Raw genomic sequence first — 19,223 nt, 5'->3', positions numbered from 1 at the left:
GCTGGCAGGTGCCACAGTCCTCAGGTCTCTGCTGGCTGACAGTGGCAGGACCAAGGGGCTTGTCCTGGCTGCTCCTGAGCCTTGTGGAGTGGAGTGGAGTGGAGGGCCGAGGACTCTCCCATTTATGCTCTGGGGTTACCCTCTCCATAAACACATCAGGGTTCAAATCAGGAGGCCTGGCTGTGCCTAGGTGGGGCAGGCTCAGGCCCACACTGCCCTGCTGAGCTCAGAGGGCCTTATGGGTACCCAGCGTGGTGTTCTCTCACAGACCGAGAGCGCATCGGGCAGGACTCGGCCTACGAACAGGAGGGGAAGGTGCAGTTTGTGATCGACGCCGTGTACGCCATGGGCCATGCTCTGCACGCCATGCATCGTGACCTGTGTCCCGGCCGCGTAGGACTCTGCCCTCGAATGGACCCTGTGGATGGCACCCAGCTGCTTAAGTACATCAGAAACGTCAACTTCTCAGGTGGGGGCATGGAACAGGACACTACTTAACCCTGGGGTAGCCTGGGCTATGTATAAAGGTCTGGGGTAGTCTGGGCTACGCAGTTGCAGGGTATAAGGTCTGGGCTCTCGGGGTGGGGAGAGTGCTCTCCTTGGATGTTCCGTGCAGGAATCTCCCCAGAGACACCTCTGTCTTCAGTCATTAACGTCCCTGTGCCTGGGTAAAGTCTCAGTGACACCCTCCCATGCAGGCATCGCCGGGAACCCGGTGACCTTCAACGAGAACGGAGACGCGCCAGGGCGTTATGACATCTACCAGTACCAACGTCGCAACGGCTCGGCTGAGTACAAGGTCATCGGCTCATGGACAGACCACTTGCACCTCAGAGTAAGCATGAGGACAGGGAAGGGACATGGGGACAGAGTGCAGACACCCAGTAGGGCTGCGGGGTACTGGCTGATGCCAAGCCATCTGAGAGCGAGTCTCTGGCTGCTCAGGCTTCACTAGAGAAGGCAGACATTTTCCCAGGTGTTCCTGGTCATGCCCTCCTGGCTTACCCAAGAGATGCCATGGCTGTCCTTCTTGCTCTTGGGGTGGTACCCCACACAGTGAAACATTTTGTTATTGTTGTTGAGAGAAAGCAAACACAGAGTTGTCGGGGGCTTGGTCTCTGCTTTGCAAGAACGAAGGGGAGACATCTGTTCTCTTTCAGGCACCCTCTCCAGGCAAGGAGCTCCAGCAGCCCCGCCCTGCAGGGAACCCCTTATTCTGGATCCCAGAGCCTTCTCAGGGCCGTAAATGTCTCAGGACACGATTCCTAGGGAGGGATTCTCCTGAGGTCACACAGGTTGGAGGGACAGATTCTGATCTTGTGACAAGGTTTTCCAGATGCTGGGTGGAGGGGGGACCAGATCAGGGTGTGTTCTGTGCAGGAGACAGAGGCTCATTCACAGTGGCATATGCACAAGTGCGCCCCTTTGTACTGCTGCAGTTCTAACCGTGTGTCTTGCTGAAAGGCTGGTAGCTCTGTGAGGCGGACATTGTCCTGTTTCTCTTTCATGGACGCTGGGCCTGAAGGCTGGGCAGGTGTGTGTATAGTTCTGAAGGGTCGCTCTTCCCTCCCTGCCAGTCTGTCTGCTCCCACATCCCAGCTTGGTCCAACCCAGATCAGTATGCTCTCTGATATGTGAGGAAAGGGACTAAGTCACAATGGTGAGGTGAGGGCTGGGTCTTCCAGTTTGCTCCCTGGATGGCTGGCTTTAAGTTGCCCAAAGAGCTACTGCATGTAGGCTTCCGGGAGCTGAGGGAGAGGACTCGGGGTAATAGGCTACCTGAGGGCAAAGGAAGCTGTCCCAGTGAGTCTACAGTATTCCCTGTGGGAGCCACAGATGGTAACAAGAGGCGAGGTAGCTTCATCCCAGCCGCCCTTGGGACATGTGGAGAACAGGGGTTCGATAGGCCAGGTGTTTTCTCAAGCCCCCTAGCCGTAGTGGTGACCCTAGGACTTCACTATCTTCATGGGGGACCATGGTTTTCCAGAATATCCACTATCTTCCTGCAGGACCACTACACAGCCACTGCTGCCGTTGGCTGCTAGGGTCACACATCCTATAATACACAGAGCCCAAGACAGCCTCTCCCTTAGGCTTCGTCTCCACCCTGCCCTGCTTAGCTCAGGAGTTCTGTGGACAGCCTCAACCAGCCACACACATTCTTGCAGGAGAGGGCACTCGGGAAACACATGGACCAACACATGGACACACAGACACATAGACAAATACAGACAGATAGACAGGCAAGCAGGCAGGCAGACACACACATAGACACATAGACAAAGAGACACACAGATACATAAACAAACACAGACACACAGACACATAGACAGACAGACATACACACAGACACACAAAGACAGACACATAGGCAGACACAACACAGAGACACAGAAACAAACACACACCCAGACATTCATACGGACACACACACACACACATATACAGAAAGACACAGACACAAACACACAGAGACAGAGACACACAGACACACACATAGGCACACAAAAACAGACACATAGGCAGACACAACACAGAGACACAGAGACAAACAGACACACACATACAAACACACACACACACATACACACAGGCAGACACACACACACAGAAACATACAGAGACACACAGACGCACATAGATACAGACACACATAGGCACGCACACAGGCACAGATACATACAGACACACACATACAGAGACATATATACATACAGAGACACAAACACACACACAGAGACACACACAGACACACACAGGCACACAGATACACAAAGACACACACACATGCTCACATATACAGACATAGACACACAGTCTCTCTCTCTCTCTCTCTCTCTCTCTCTCTCTCTCTCTCTCTCTCTCTCTCCCTCTCTCTCTCTGTCCCATTAGGCTTTGAGAACATACTGACTGCCTTGTGACCCTTAGCGCAATCCCTTTGACCAGGGCTCCCCCGGTTAACCAGGCTCGCTGGTCCAGCACCTGTAGCTCTCTGGGCCACTGGGTTCATTCCCATAATGTTGTGAGGAATTCGGCAGAGTGTGACAATACTCCCCGGCTGGCATTGCTTTCACCAACTGCATCTTCAGAGCCCTGGAGCAGCATTCTCATTTTGAGCCAGATGTAAAGGAATGCTAACCCCCAGGCGCTCATTAAGTGTCTTCTGATTAAATCTTTGTTCCTGGCTTTCAGCAGAGCAGGACTCCGGAGTCGCTGGGTAGAAGCTGTGGTGGGGGCTGAGCTGTGAGGCAGTCTGTCTCCACCGTGCACGAGAATCACACGGGAGGGGCTTGTTCACGCAGGCGGGGGCTAGGCAGATTGAAACGGGCAATTCTAACTCGCTCCTGGCAACAGTCTCCAGCCTCGGGGGTTTGGAAGTCAGGACTCCTATGTCTTTGCTCCGCGTGGGTGACTCGAGGAGTCACCACTATGCTCTCGAGACTCAGTTTCTCCAGATGAGTGATGAGTTTGAAACTTTCCCAGATCACTGGTGTCCGGGTCACACGGTAAGTTGTCTGATTCTAACTCTCAGTTAGCTCTGGTGAGGTCCAGGTAGCTGGGCTTTTGGCCAACGTCCGGCCTATTCAGGTGTGGAGATAGAGAGAAGGTCTGGGCGCTGCCAGCATGTCCTGAGGCCAGCTCTGTGGTCCTGTCATTGGCAGATAGAGCGGATGCAGTGGCCAGGGAGTGGCCAGCAGCTGCCACGCTCCATCTGCAGCCTGCCCTGCCAGCCAGGCGAGCGGAAGAAGACGGTGAAGGGCATGGCTTGCTGCTGGCACTGCGAGCCCTGCACGGGGTACCAGTACCAGGTGGACCGCTACACCTGTAAGACCTGCCCCTATGACATGCGGCCCACGGAGAACCGCACGAGCTGCCAGCCCATACCCATTGTCAAGTTGGAGTGGGACTCACCCTGGGCTGTGCTGCCCCTCTTCCTGGCTGTGGTGGGCATTGCTGCCACGCTGTTCGTGGTGGTCACTTTTGTGCGCTACAACGACACTCCGATCGTCAAGGCCTCGGGCCGGGAGCTGAGCTACGTCCTGCTGGCGGGCATCTTTCTCTGCTATGCCACCACCTTCCTCATGATCGCAGAGCCTGACCTGGGGACCTGTTCACTCCGCCGCATCTTCCTGGGGCTTGGCATGAGCATCAGCTACGCGGCCCTGCTGACCAAGACCAACCGCATCTACCGCATCTTTGAGCAGGGCAAGCGGTCGGTCAGCGCCCCACGGTTCATCAGCCCCGCCTCGCAGCTGGCCATCACCTTCGTCCTCATCTCGCTGCAGTTGCTTGGCATCTGCGTGTGGTTCGTGGTGGACCCCTCCCACTCGGTGGTGGACTTCCAGGACCAGCGGACACTTGACCCCCGCTTCGCCCGGGGTGTGCTCAAGTGTGACATCTCGGACCTGTCGCTCATCTGCCTCCTGGGCTACAGCATGCTGCTGATGGTCACGTGTACTGTGTATGCCATCAAGACTCGAGGCGTGCCTGAGACCTTCAATGAGGCCAAGCCCATCGGCTTCACCATGTACACCACCTGCATCGTCTGGCTGGCCTTCATCCCCATCTTTTTTGGCACCTCGCAGTCGGCTGACAAGGTGGGTGGTCAGGGAACATGGCCGTGTGGGGACTGAGAGCCCAGGAGCCTGTAGCTGCTTTCTTTAAACCTCACTTGGTTTCCTCTCCCAGTTGGAAATCTCTCCTCCCCCAACCCCTGCCTTGCTCTGTATCTCTTCCTTTTTTTTTTTTTCCTGCTGAGGGTGGTACAGGCAGAGGCCCCACTCCTCTACTGGGTGCCCTTGGGGTATATGACCCCACACCCCAGGAAGCTGGCAGCTTGAGAAATTGCTTTTGGCCTCACCTGGGGGTCAAGCATCTGTGTCTGTAGCTGCTAGGCCACAAGATGACAGCCAAGGGCCTCCCATCCTGGATTCCTGCCCTGCAAGAGGCTCTTCTTGGGATCTGGATGGAGATGCTAGGGTGTATCCCCCCTTGGAGATAGCCCCTTCAGAATCCAGAGAGGGTTAAGGGGCACATCCGAGCTCTGTAACAGGCTGCCCTCATCAATGTGTGGCCATGCTACCCGGAGCTAGCCCTCTCCCATCCTCCAAATGGAGTCAGAGAGGAGAGGTTGAGTTTTGAGTCACTTGGGACACTAGCCTCCTTAGAGAGAGAATGAGTATATATAAATGTGTTTATGTGTGTGTGTGTGTGGTGTGCACAGATGTAAGCAGGGTCTTTTGCACGCAGGCATGGTCAGTGGTAGATGAGCTATGTATGAGGCACACAGGGACAGTGGACATGAGGGACCGGTGTACTGAGGGACTCATAGCTTTCTGCAAGGAGGAGTATGTGTGTGCACACAGGGGTTCAGGTGCTGGTGGGTACATACGGGTGGCCATGCAGTTGTCTGAATGAATCTGTGTATATTCATATTCACCCAGCTGTAGGGACAGGATGTCAGCCAGATGTGTGTGTGTGAGGTCAGGTAGGTGTGTGCAGGTGTTAGCAGGAGTGCATGGTTCCCCTGGGTGTTGTGTGAGGCAGTCTGGGCTGTTCTGGCGAGCCAGTGGTGGCTCTCCTGTCTTAACTGGGATTCTCAGGGCTTAAGAGCTGTGAGGTATTCCTGTGAGCCATCTAATGAGGTAATCCTCTTTTGTGTGAGGTCACTGCTCAGCCAGCCTTGTGCAGATTGTGGCTGTAGAGTCAGCCAGGATAGAGGAGGTTCCTGGGTTTGTACAGAGTCTAAGCACCACAGTCCCTGCCTGAGTGAAAGCCAAAGTGGGGGGTGGGGGGACTCAGATCCCCTGTGATTCTCACCGCCCTGGCGCAGAGACAGGGGACAATGGTCCACACATACAACTGTTGCTCTGTGCTTTGTCCCCTGTCAAACCCTATTCATTGCTGGGCAGTGGTGACTGTGAGGACTCTACACAGAAGCTGCAGTGCTGGCTGGTCTGGTCTATCAAAGAACAGGATAGTAGCAGGCTGGCCCCAAGGCAGTGAAGTCACATTGCAGGCTAGCCCTCACTTAGACTGTCCCAAGGCCTCCCCCCACTTACTCTGCCTCGGGTGCCACCTGAGTTCTAGAGGACCTCTAGACTGGCTTCTCTAGAAGGAGTCACTAGCCACCACTTCTGGGAGCCACATATATCTGTACACAGGGGACACCGGAAGGTGCTGGGCTCCAGGCGGGCGGCCACTCTCCTACCCTGAGGTGGCTAGGGACGCTGGAGAGTTTCAGAGCAGATCTTCAGCAACTTTAACTCCAGTCTGAGCTGCCCTTAACCCTTCTGTGTCTTCAGAAAAGCTCCTGGCCTGAAAAAGGGAAATCCGGAAACAGTGACTGTGCTCAGCGCTGGGTGCCACTTACAACCCGGGGCAAAGTCACACACAGGGCTCCTGTGCACACATCATAGAGTCCGAGATGTTGCCCATTCTGTCTGTGTCAATGTATAGTGGGGGCTGTAAGCCTCAAAGAGGGGAGCAGGCCCAGCATCTTACACAGGCCAGGGTAGACAGCCTCGACTTTTTTAGGACCCATGTTTCTTCAGAAAGAAGCACAGACGTGTGCCCCACACTGCAGAGAGAGGACAGTATCAGCCACACTCTAGGGCAGGAACCTAGACTTGGGGCATTTCCTGTCTCCTCCATGTCAACACCTGGAGCCCCAGCTGAGCTGAGAGGAGCAGCTGAGGCCTGGATCATCTGTCACAAAGAAGGAGGTGGGAGGGAACCTGGGCAGGGCGGTGGCAATTGCTGGGCTCTGTTTGGAGGGCTTCCGCCATTGAAGAATGGATTATCCGACACCCAGATTAATGGGCTCCCATTTTGCTAAGCATCTGTCACCGTTAGTGCTGGCGAGCGAGCATGAAATGAGCTTTGACAGTGTTGGTGCCACAGTCATCTTCCACCCAGTATCATGGGTCCCCAGTCGGGGCCTGTTCTATATGGGGAGCACATGGGGGGGGGGGATTCACTGGATGAGGGGCTGCTGGGAGCTATTCCAAGGCACCAGTGGGGACTCAGGTCGCTCACAGCAGCCTCGGGCAGGGATTGCACCTATGAAGGTCAGCTCTGGTCCTCGAGAGCTATGCTGGAGACATTTCTCCAGGTTGGATGTAGGGGGGTGTTCCATAACACCACCACACAGAGACAGTGCTTCCTGTACACCTGACACTGTTGACTCTGCCCTCTGCCAGCTCTGTGAGGTAGGCTCGGCCTTTTTCAGGCCTGTTTTGTACATAAGGACACAGGCACGAGGACTGACCTGCCCGAGTTCACATGCTAGGATGTGAGCGTCAGGAATTCTGATTTCTTCCTGCTCAAAACCATCAGGTGTAGAATGGGTCTGTACCAGCTGTGTGTGCTGGGCAGATCAGGGCCTTTTAGGATGAGAATCAGCTGAACAAAGTGGGTGGAGCTGGAGCAGGGCAGGGCCAGGGCCAGGGCCAGGGCCAGGGCCAGGTGGGTGGAGTCTTGGTAGAATGGGGCGGCGCTGAGGGGCATGAAGGCGGAGCTGGCTCTGACCCCTCCCTGCGGCCACCCACAGCTGTACATCCAGACAACCACACTGACGGTCTCTGTGAGTCTGAGCGCTTCAGTGTCCCTGGGGATGCTCTACATGCCCAAAGTCTACATCATCCTCTTCCACCCGGAGCAGAACGTGCCCAAGCGCAAGCGCAGCCTCAAAGCCGTTGTCACCGCCGCCACCATGTCCAACAAGTTCACACAGAAGGGCAACTTCAGGCCTAATGGGGAAGCCAAGTCAGAGCTGTGTGAGAACCTGGAGGCCCCAGGTGAGTGTATGGCCGCGTTTTCCGTTGTCTCCCAGGCCCGGCCCCGCCCCGCCCCACCCCATGACTTTGCACAGCCTGCTGAAGGCCTCATTACTACCTGCTGTCTGGTAGGAGACGGTAGGTTGCAGGTTAGGCCCTTCCTGGTGGCTGGGAGCGAACCTCAGAGCCCTTGGACGTGACCACACCCTTCTGTGCTGCTGACCTGGTTCCCGCAGGGTGCTGAGACGCCATCATATCCCTTCTCCGGCCTATGTCTAACAGTTCTTCTGGGGGAAGGGGCTGCTGCAGAGGCCCAGTTCCTGGAGTCCCCAAGGAGGGACCTTTGGCTTTGTCTCTAACGGGGCTGAAAGATGGGGACCCTAGGACATAGCCATCCTGGGACAGGTGGGTGAGGATAAAGTAGGCTGGGACATTGGCTGATGTCCCCATGGGATAGCAGTTTCCCCAGACCTTGTTCGGGGCCTCAACAGAGGTCTCTGCTCTGCAGAACTGTCATACAGAGCCAGTTGGTGGCAGCAGGGACAGGCTCTACCTGGGCTGGATCCCCAGTTGAGACCCAGAGGAAGTGAGGTCCCCTCCTGCTATTATATGGCTGACCTCAACATGGTGACTTTCTCTGTGCTATGGTCTCCCTGTCTCTGGGGTGCCCATCCTCTATGTGGGGTGTTATATCTGATTTCTGACATGTCCTAACCTTGTGACAACAGCTTCCCACACAATTTACTTCACTGTTCTTGTTCTTCCTCCTGGAAAACCATGTGACCCCATCCTGTACCACTTTAGGATGGATAGAGGCAGAGGGTCCTCACAGGACATCCCCTCTGGCTTCCGTTTTCACTCAAATGTCAGGGAACATCAGCGTAGCTGTATCTATATTTCTGGCTTGAGCACTAGGACCCCTTGCCCCTTCCTATGGCCATGTGTCCATTCCAGCCCAGTTCCTCCAAGGCCCCTGTACACTGGTGCAGGAGCAGCTCTGTACACAGCTCCACACACAAATTGATGGGTATCCACACATGTACATGCATGCACACACATGCACACACACACATGCTGTCTGTCGAGAGTAGGATACACCCATGCTATAACTCAGGAAGGTTATTACAATCTCGATTACACTCATCAGCCAGCTGGGGCCTCAGAGTTTGATGACCCCACAGACATTGTCCCTCTGTCCTGTTCAGGCTGATCACAAGGTCAGAAAAGAAAGTGTAGTTGTAGAGGGGAGCCAGGTCCTCAACCCTATGCCTTCCAGTGTGGGCCCAGAATCCCCTGCAGCCAGAGCCAGAGGTGGCAGCTCCCTTTGTCCCCTGTCTCTCTCAGTGACAGGGCTCCGTGGTGATCAATTCTAGGAACAGCCCAGCAGGGGGTGGGGGGGGGTGAGAGGGAGAGGGAGGAATGGGGAGGTGTCACTCCTGTGGAACAGGGACATTTTTCACCCTGTCAAGTTCAGGCCACGTATCTTTAAACAAACAACAGAATAAATAATTTAGAACGCTGATTGCTGGCCGATTGGTGCAGAATCACAGGGCGACAAGCGTTGACCGTTAGCCTCGTGCCTCAAGCTGTCTCGCAAATTGCTGTATGGTTGGCTGGTGACTGAGAACCCCTGGGGAGGGCTCTGCCACACCTTCATGCCTCCTGAACACAAAGAGAAAGGCGTCAAGTCCCACCCTGGCCTCACAGCGGGAGCGGAGCACCTTTCTGCCCAGCTTCTCAGAACCGATGCCTCTGGACCAAGCGTCAGCTGCTGTGCTGTTTACAGGGAGGGAGAACGGTGTTGGCTGTCACTGGTTTGCAGGGAGGGAGAACTGTGTTGGCTGTCACGGGTTTTACAGGGAGGGAGAACCTTTGTTCTGTTAGCAGATTGTGTGTAGTTGCTAAGGAGGTGCAGATTGTGTCCCAGGCCCCCTCCTGCCTGGCCGATTCTCTCCGTGTGCTAATCAGTGTGCTGTGCCCATTTTCCAGATGATGAGACAGGCTTTGACAAAAGGCTTGGGGGTTCCCTGACTTGCAGCTGAGGGCCGAGACTCCCATCTCGCAAGCTCTGGAGCAAGCAGCTCCTGCACGGGACCCACGTGCTTCTTTCTTGTCCCCTTGTAGCTCCTGATGCAGCAGGGCTTGGGCTGATGCTTTCCTGCAGGGAGTTGGCTGCTGAGGTTTAGGGAGGGTCTGGCAGCTGGTAAACAGTTCTCACTGGTTTACACAGGGATGATGGAGTCTGGGGAATTGGTTTGTGGCAGCTTGGATTGCCATTGGCTGCTGGGACACTGGGGTTTAGCTGGTGGAGGTGTTGGAAGTTTTGGCAGTCCTTTGGGAAAAGAAGTCTAGGCACAAAGGGCCACCTCACCTTGCTTGCTTGTTCTAGCTATAATAGGGAGACTGAGGGCCCAGTAGGGAAAGGAAGGAGCCATCTGAGGTCACCCAGGACGAAGGAGGCTCACACCTACTAGAATGTGTCTCATCCAGCACACCTGCCATCCTGTGTCCCACCTCTTCTGAGTCCAGCCAGTCCCCCGCAGGCCCAGGATACCTCATTACCACATAATGTCCCTTGCCCACCCTCTCCACTGGCCAGGAGAAAGTTATTTCTTTAGTTGACCTGAGCCCTGGTCTCGGTACCTCCTGAGGTCCCAGAAGGAAGCCAAGAGGCTCAAACAGACGGAGGCTTGTCTCTCTCTAATGTCAAGGAAGGTAATAGATGCACAGGTGGACAGGAATGATGTATGGGCCCAGGTTCCTTCCATCTTGTTGCTCCTTTGGTTCCCTAGGGATCAAGACTGGCTATCTCCAGTGTCTGCAGATAGATGCACAAGGGAAACAACTGCCTTACTCAGACTGTGGCAGAAGTTGTGCAGCATCTCTCCTACTTTGCTTTCTATTGTTATGATAGATGCAGCTTGGGGCCCCTGGGGGAGGTGTTTACTTCATCTTAAAGGTTATATAGCCCATCATTGAGCTCAAGCGGGAATAGAAGGCAGGAGCTTGAAGCAGACGCCACAGAGGATGGCTCCTCACTACCTTGTTCTCTGGCCCTTGATTAGTTAGTTTTTCTATACATACATCTCAGATGCACCTGCATGAAGATGGCAGAGCCTGCAGTGGGCTGAGCCCTTCCAAATCACTCATTAAGACAATTCCTCACAGATGTGACCACAGGCCAATCTGATCTGGCTAATCCCCCAACTGAGACTCCTTCAAATGACTCCAGGTTGATAACTGACCCTAACTAGGCCACCATCCCTCCCTTGGATTTAATTAACAAGATTTACCATAGAGCCTGCTCAGCTGCAAGAGAGGCTGGGAAGCATCGTCCTTAACTTGGCAGCCATGTGCCCAGTGTAACAGGGATGGAGTCAGGGAGGTAGCCTGTGGCCCTCCATGCTGCCCGGCCCCACCTCCTCTCTTCTAGGTCATATGTCCCTGGCCCAACCCAATGGGTGTGCCTCCTCTTCAGAGTGGAAAGACTCCCAAGGGAAACGAGGCAGTTCCAGATGGAGATGGCATTTCTCCCCACCCAGCCTCTTTCTACCCCTGTCCCAGGCTCCCTGTCACTGCCACTGAGGGAGACCTCAAAACCTGTCAAGGCAGGGCAGAACCAAGGGTGTGGCAAGCGTCTTCACACCTCTAGTCCTAGGTCACTGACAGCTGGGGACCCACTGGGCTGCAGGACAGGTCTGAACTCTGCTGGGTAGGGAGGGCTCACATTGCCTATGGGAGCTGATACCGTCACCTGGCTGGGCCCCTAGGGAAGGGTCCTTGATGGCGCTGTGGCCAGGAAATGGGAAGACCCCAGATGTGCTTCATCAGTCTTAGCTGGGCTGGGGGACACGAGTGACAGCCAGAGTGAACAAAGCAGAGAAAGCCTGGTCAGATGGAGGCCTCCGGACAGAGGGGGATGGGCAGGTTAGCAGGAATGGACAGGATGGGCATCTCTGGGACCAGGGACTTGTGTTTCCCATGTGTAAGCCCATTGTGTGTCTCAGCTGCTTGCCGACCAAGGCCCCTCTGTGACACGGTTTCCTCTCAGTCCCAGTCTCCTCCTCCAGGCCACTATTCTAACATGCTGAGCACGTTCTCTTTCAAAATATCAGGGGTTGAACCTCTGAAATATTTCCCTTGGAGGTTGCTTTGAGAGCCTATGATTGTATCATACATCCAAAGAACTATTTAAGGCATGGATAGATTTAGGAGGTGACAGGCTTCTATAGGGGAGGTGCCCAAAGATGGGGGGTTGCATCTAGGTAACACTGTGAGGAGGAGGGATGCTCCAGGTAATGGTTCATAGGAACAAAGATGTGGTGTGGTGAATTCTGTGTGGGACGTGGGGTCTGGGGACCTCAAGAGAGGCAACTTTGGAAAGGTGGGCCCTGTACCCAGTTAGGGGTACCCTGGGTTGGGGGGCCCTAATGGAGTTCTGTGCTGGGCAGCACCTCTGGGGGGAAAAGGCCCTGGAAGAGGTAGTGCTGACTCCCCAAATCTTCTGGTCTCTCCCCAGCACTGGCCACCAAACAGACCTACGTCACTTACACCAACCATGCAATCTAGCCGGGCTGCGGACAGAGCCAAGCAGGCTGAAGAGCCACAACCTCTGAGGATGGTGCATCCGGCCAGGGCCATTCCCGAGGGCCCTGCTGATGTCTGCCTGCCTCGTGGGCATCCACGAATGTGGCTTGGTGCTGAGGACAGTAGAATCCCCAGCCATCACTGCTGGGCGAGCCATGGTGGGCAACTGGAGGAGGCTAAGTGGCTGGGGCAGCTCCAGGTTGTGCCACACAGGCCTTCCTTCCAGACGGATGTTGTGTCCTACTCCAAAGCACAGGGGCTCGGTCTCGAGAGCCCAGTCCTGGCTTTTTCTCCCTCCTTCTGCCTCCGTCTGTCTTGTTGGTGACCCAGTTGGTCCCCACCCTGTCTTTGCGTTTCTCTTCTGTCTCTGCTCTGCATGTGTTGTCTGTTTGGGCTCTCTACTCCTGTATTTTTCTTTCTGCTCCCGCCCTTTCCCCGCCATCTGCCCTGCTCCCTGAGTTGCCCCAACCCTACCACTGTCATTTTCTCTTCTGCACCACTGGACCTCATTTCCTTCCAGCCTCTCCCCCTCTTTGCTTCATCTACCAACTCTTTCACATCACAAAAGAGAAAAAAAGGGGGGAATCAACCCCCCAAAAAAGCCCAAACAAAAACTAATCTTGAGTGTGTTTCGAAGTGCTCGAAGTGCTGCGTCCTCCTGGTGGCCTGTGTGTCCCTGTGGCCTGCAGCCTGCTCGCCCACCCTACCCGTCTGCCATGTGTCCTGCCCGCCTGTCCGCCTTGCCCTTCCTGCCAACGACACGGAGTTCAGTGCCTGAGTGTTTGGTGATGGTCTCTGATGTGTAGCATGACTGTTTTTATACCGAGAACATTTCTAATAAAGAGAAACACATGGTTTTGCACCCGGCCTGCGTGTCCACTGCGGGCCCCCGTGCTCAGCCACCGCTGGTGGCCAGAGGCCAGCAGGGGCAGAAGGACTGTGAACTCCAGAAGGCTGCTGGGAGCAGGGCCCTGTGAGGGCTTTAGACTTGGACTGCTGGCATCTCAAACAAAGTGAGCAGGACACTGCAGAGTGCTGCAGTGCCTAAGGGGGTTGGAGAGATGGCGTGGTGGTTAAATATGTCTTACAGAAGACCCAAGTTTGGGTCCCAGCATCCACATAGCATAGATCCAGGGGATCACCTGCTCTCTCTGGGCTAACCTGGGTACACACCTACACACACACACACACACACACACACACACACACACACACAATCAAAAAATAAATCTTTAAAGAAAACCTGCACCTCTCCAGGCAAGGACGTCTCTTGCAGAATTTGGCTCAGGATACCAGGGTCCCCAGTCCAGTCCTGATTTCCTATCTTCAGGTGCTAGGGTGCCTGGGACCCATGTGTCGGCACATGGCACTGTAGGGGTATGACTCCTTGTGGTCTGTGTGTCTGTCTCCTCTTTTGTGTGCTCAGGTGTCTCTCTACCTCATATGCATCTGTCCTAGCCAGTGGCAAGTGTGTGTGGCAGGCGTGCAAGTGTGTGTTGCTAGCAGCTGGCTCCCTTGACAGGTTGGAAGGTAGGCAGGGGGCATGGCTAAGAGGTTGGGCTCTGCCAGGAGCTGGCAATGGGATCTGACCCTGGTTCTTGGCACTGTCCCTCCCCCAATTCTTCCACCCAACAGCTAATGACAGGGTTGTGGGCATCATAGCCAAAGGGACAGAGGGGCCCTGGGCAGGGTTGCAGATGTCATCTCTGGGTAGTATCAGGTGTTGAGGTCCCCTGAGCCCCCTGAGCCAGCCCTTACTCCTGGGGGCCAGCTCTGCTCAGCCCCTCACATCACCAGGTTTCTGAGTGGTACCCAGGATGTGTGAGGAAGGGAGAAGAGGACTGGCTGTCTGGTGGGATGGTCCCACAACCGCTCAGATTAGGTTTTGGCCAGCCCTGTGCTACAAGTAGGCTCACTCAGGCAAAGCCAGAGTACCAGATCACAGACTTCTGGAAGCTTCCAGGTGAATAGGTATATGAGGTGAAGGATTAACTTCAGAGGAGAAAGGCACCCTCAGGGGGATTCCCGCAGCACCCCGCCTTTCCTCTGGGGGATTCCTGCAGCACCCAGCCTTGCCCCTCCTCAGCTCTGAGGCTTGAGGCTTCCCAGGGAGAAGGCCTGGCCCAGAGCTATAATGCCACGCTTGGCAGCCCATTCCCACTGTGCGTGGTGACATCATTTATGATCTAGTTTGGAATCATCTCTCTGTTCGTCTCACACTCTGGAGGGGCTGAGGTCAGTCCCCAGCCTTCCTTCCCCTATGTGAGAGCTGAGAAAACCCAGCTGCCAGGGAGTCCTCGGGAAGCCACACCAACCCTGAAACATTGATTCCTGTGGGAAGGTGATGGTCACAGATTGTTAAGTAGGAAGCCTTGAGCTGGGTGGGTCTGAACCCCTGAACCAGAATGTGGGTACTTAAAAGTGGGGGCCCATGGGCCCAAGGCTGGTACGACTAACCCGAAAGTCAGGACTGCCTGCAACATGGGAAAGTAGAGAAGGGTCCATATGCACTGCTGGAAGACCGGAGCAGCTAGAGCGCCGGTGTGAGCCACTCGGAGGTGAGGGAGGCTCTTCCTGGGCCAGCTGGCAGCTCCCATCCTATGTTATAAATTGAATTTTATGATCATTTCCTATTGCTGTATGGGGACTGGTATCTTGGGCCGCTTGCACACTAGGCGTGCCCTCTACTCACCGAGCTTACCTCCAGTCTCCCTCTTGTTTTTATTTTCTGTTCTCAGACAGTCTTTCTCTACATTGAACTTTTTGGTTCTGCTGCTCCAGCTTCTGGGGTAGCTGGAAAACAGGTGTGCATGCACTCCCAGCCATACAGACAGGTCTGTACCCCTCTCCCCGCCAGCCACATTGTTCAGGTCTGTACCCCTCCAACCCCCACCACATGGACAGATCTACACCCCCTAGTCACAGGGACAGGTCTGTACTGCCCTCCCCCCCCTCCCCGCTCTCTGCCATATAGACAGGTCTGTAACCCCTAGCCACACGGATAGGTCTACACCCCCTAGCCACATGGACAGGTCTAGTCTACACCCCAACCCCTAGTTCATAAGGGACACTGAGCCACGCAGATAGGTGCTGGAGACACCCAGGCTTTTATATTTCAGTAAGACAGGACGATGGAAACCCCGTAGGGCTGGACTATTCTCCTGGGGTCTCAATTTTGAGGAGGTTAAATGGGTAGATCTACCCTAGCATCCTCTCTATCCTTGATTACATGACACAGCCTAAGGCACTCTCAGGCCACAGACCTACACTAGCCTGGGGAGGCTAAGCGGCTCTCAGAACAGCCCAGGGATGGCTGAGGCACTCCGGACCAGTCACAGACCCAGCCCTGGGGTCGGCAAAGCAAAAGGGAACCAGCAGTGCCCCCCTACAAGCTTGCCTATGGTTCACAAACAAGACAGTTGCTCCTGCCTGGGCCAGGGCCAAGAGCTGCCAGGTGACATGGACAGACTAGTGACACCTCCCCCCCATCCCTTTCAGGACCTGCTGAAGCCAGCTTTGGAATGCAGAGCCTGAGGCCTGGTTCTGCCAGCTCCAGGGCTGGCTCTGTTCTCCTAGCCACTTCTCCTGGAGGCAGGAGGCCAGGGGGGCCAGAGCTAGGACAAAAGGGGCCCCAATTAGCATTGTGCCAGCTGTCCCTGAACCACGTCTGCCCTCAGAACCACCAAGGAGCTGTGGAGCCCCAAGGAAGGAATCTGAAGGACCTGGACCCCTTTATAGTCTCATGAGGGTCTCAGAGCCCAGATGTCCACTGAGCGCCCCGGGTAGTCTCAGGCTTCCTGGCTTCTGTCAGCCTCTCTGTATAGTACCCTGGCCCTGCCCCAAGCCTCGGCTCTGGCCCCGAGCATCACCAGGCCTGTTCCCCAGACAGCTCTCTGTGCTGAACAGCACACGCGCGCCAGGATCTCACTTCATTTGGCAAGGGTAGCAATTAGCATCTAATGAGCCTTCTTGCTTTATTTTTAGGTAACCTCTGAGGCCCTGCCCGTGGAATTCAGCCCGCCATTGCTGGCACATAATTAAAGCATGTCACCATAATTTGCCTTTTTTCCCCCTTACAAAGCCATAATTATGTTTTTATTGCAAGTGAAGGGGGGAAAGCAGGGGAAAAGAAAACAAAGAGAGGCGGGGCCGGGGCAGGAACCCGGGCTAGGCTTCCTTAGCCAGGGTCTCCCTGCCTTCTGGGGGCCACTTCCCCTCAGCATCTCTGGGAACTCCCTCTAGCCCTGCCTGATGGCCCGCCCAGGGGAGAGCAGAAACTGTGTCCGAAGGGATGATTCCTAAGTTGGGAGCAGGCACGAGGGAGCCCCTGCATCTTCTGCAGTTGTTGGAAATTTTCCATAATAAAAAGTTAAATGAAACTCTGCTCCCAGGAAGGAGTCTGCTGGCTGCTTTCTGGGCTTGCCAGAGCAACGTCTCTCCATCATTAATTAGTGCTCTGTGTGTGTGTGTGTGTGTGTGTGTGTGTGTGTGTGTGAGGGGGTGAATGTGTGTGTGTGTGTGTGTGTGTGTGTGTGTGTGTGTGTGTGTGTGTGAGGGGGTGAATGTCCCTTCCTGGTGGGAATGCCTGGAACCAGATGCTCCCAGCCCCCAGCCCCAAAGTCTCAGGTGCCCCCCATTCACCCGAATCTGATCATCTGGCAACTGTGCTGGAGTCCAGCATGCAGACGGCAGCCATGATGGCGAGGGGCGGGGAACAGCTTATGTTTTCAAAGGGCTTTCCAGGGATGTCCCCCCCTCCTCAGGATTCCTCAGGGGTGGGGGTGGGGGATCTGGGGAAAGCGTGGACCAGCAGCACTACCGCCCAGCTTCTTCCCAGCATGCACTGGGAATGAGGAGTCCGGGATTCCAGCTAAGGCTCTGCTACGGACTGCTGGGTGTCCTTGGACAAACTGCCTTCCTTTTCTGGTCCAGTTTCTTCCCCCTTAAGATGAGGAGGTGAGCTCTGAGCTCAAAGCTGAGTAAGCAACAGAGATCCTACCCTGTGGAAAGGGGAGGAATAGACTGAAGAGGTTTGGGGGGGCAGTTACTATGGTAACTGTGCCCCTAATAAGGGGCAGGGGAGAGACCGAACATACAAATGAGACCATTCTCTTCTCCAGCTTTGGTGGATTGGCTGAGGCCTTTTTAGTGCGAGGGAGGGAGTCACAGAAGGGGGTGGAAGAAGGCCCAGAGGAGATCTGCCCAGGGTGATGCTTTGCCTGTCGTGGTGGAAGAAGACAGAGAACTTGAAGGCTGAGCTGGACCAGGCCGCCAAGCCCATCCACTGCCCATCACACACAGGAGTGAGAAGGGGACTCCCAGATTTTGTTTTCTACGTTTTCATTTCTTTTTGCATTTATTCATCTACCGTGGTTGTACACGTGCCATGCCATATGTGTGAGGGTCTATGGACAACTTGTGGGAGTTGCTCCTTCCACCATGTGGTTCTGGGGATCGAACCTAGGTCCTTTAGCTTGGTGGCAAGCCCCTTTACCTGATGAGCCATCTCAGCAGCCCCTGTACTTTACTTCACTCTGTACAGAGCTCCTGAGTTGTGAATGGCAGTGTTTCCAAGGAGCACCCCCTCTGCTGCCACCCTCATCCCTCCTCTGAGTCATCTGTCCCGTGTTCCTCACCACTGGTGGTGTTCCTCTAGTGGTGCTCCCCTCCTCTCGTGTGGTGCTCCCCTCCTCTAGTGAAGTTCTTCTCTCTAGTACGGTGCTCCTCTCTTCTAGTGTGGTGCTCCCTTCTAGCGTGGTGCTCCCCTCTAGTTTTGAACAGTTTGGTAATATGCCATGGGGTAGCATTCTTCATGTTGTTTGTGCGTGCTGGGTTTCTTAGACACTTTAAACATTGCTTGCGTGCACAGGCACATGTGTGGAGGTCAGAGGACAACTCTGTGGAGCTGTTTTCTCCATCCTCCTTTATGTGGTTCTGGGGACCAGACTCGGGGTGCAGCTCCTTTACCTCATGAGTCATCTTGCCAGCCCAGGCTCCGGGGTTTTATCGCTGCTGTTATACTTGAAAAGTCTGGGGCCGTTATCTCTTTAAATATGTTTCAGTGGCATCTCTCACATCCTCCGTTCTAGAGACTTCTGTCACATCTGCAGACACTGATTGTCCCCCGTGCCATGGGGTTTCTTTATTCTTTTAAAAATCTTTTCTTTTTATTACTTTGTTTATTTGGGGGAATGTGCTTTTGAAAATGAGTGGACAACTTGTGCTTATGGTTGGCAGCAAGAACTTTACCTCAGAGCAATCCTGATAGCTTCCTCTTTTTGACTTTTTTGACTATCGTTCTCTGTTTAGTCCGTCTGTCTATCTCCTATCTCCCATCTTCCTGTCTGTCTGTCTGTCTGTCTGTCTGTATCTCAGACACAGTATCATTTAGCCCAGGCTGGACTCCTACTGTGTAGCCCAGGCTGGACCTCCAACTCCTCATCCTCAGACACATATCACCACAACTGGTTCCTTTGTGGTTTCTGCTGTTGACATCAGGGTCATTGACCTTTGTGGCTCCCCGGTCTGCTGCAGATCACACCTGGCACATTAATAGCTTCAGCGTAGGAGCATCCCCACTCCGGAGCTTAGTGGGTCCCTTTAATGTCCTCCGTGGCTCTAGTTACAGATTCATCTCTGACCTTTCTTGAGCACATGTGTGTGATGATCAGACCGTTGGGCTATTGTTGGCTACCTCTGCTGTCAGGTCGCTCCTGGCTGCTCTCTCAGATGATGCTCTCTCATCACTGCCAAACCTTCCCCGCCTTTGTCTCCTGACGCCAGACTTGACCCCAGATCCAGACACGGTGGATGGCCTCCTCCGGTACCAGGTATTTTTGTCTACAAAGAAGTCACCTG

At 54.7% G+C, this 19,223-nt stretch overlaps 1 protein-coding gene across 8 annotated transcripts in view; it reads left to right on the top strand.

The window, feature by feature from the left end:
* Positions 1-16,744, top strand: part of Grm4 (glutamate receptor, metabotropic 4) — a 91,440-nt gene extending 74,696 nt beyond the window's left edge. For 6 of the 8 annotated variants that reach the window (XM_011246475.3, XM_030249828.1, NM_001379317.1 and 3 more), the window contains 5 exons: positions 269-469; positions 699-835; positions 3,663-4,598; positions 7,553-7,799; positions 12,298-13,227. In XM_011246475.3, coding sequence (XP_011244777.1) covers positions 269-469; positions 699-835; positions 3,663-4,598; positions 7,553-7,799; positions 12,298-12,347 — 1,571 coding nt within the window. In that variant the 3' untranslated portion in view covers positions 12,348-13,227. Of the gene's footprint in view, positions 1-268; positions 470-698; positions 836-1,160; positions 2,816-3,662; positions 4,599-7,552; positions 7,800-12,297; positions 13,228-16,349 lie in introns of those variants that run through there. The other 2 variants (NM_001013385.2, XM_006524321.4) reach the window with 2 other exon arrangements.
* Positions 16,745-19,223: the final 2,479 nt, after the last annotated feature.

This window comes from Mus musculus, chromosome 17 (assembly GCF_000001635.26).
Source record: "Mus musculus strain C57BL/6J chromosome 17, GRCm38.p6 C57BL/6J".
Classification (NCBI taxonomy): Eukaryota; Metazoa; Chordata; class Mammalia; order Rodentia; family Muridae; genus Mus; species Mus musculus.
This window is presented reverse-complemented; position numbering and strand designations above follow the sequence as displayed.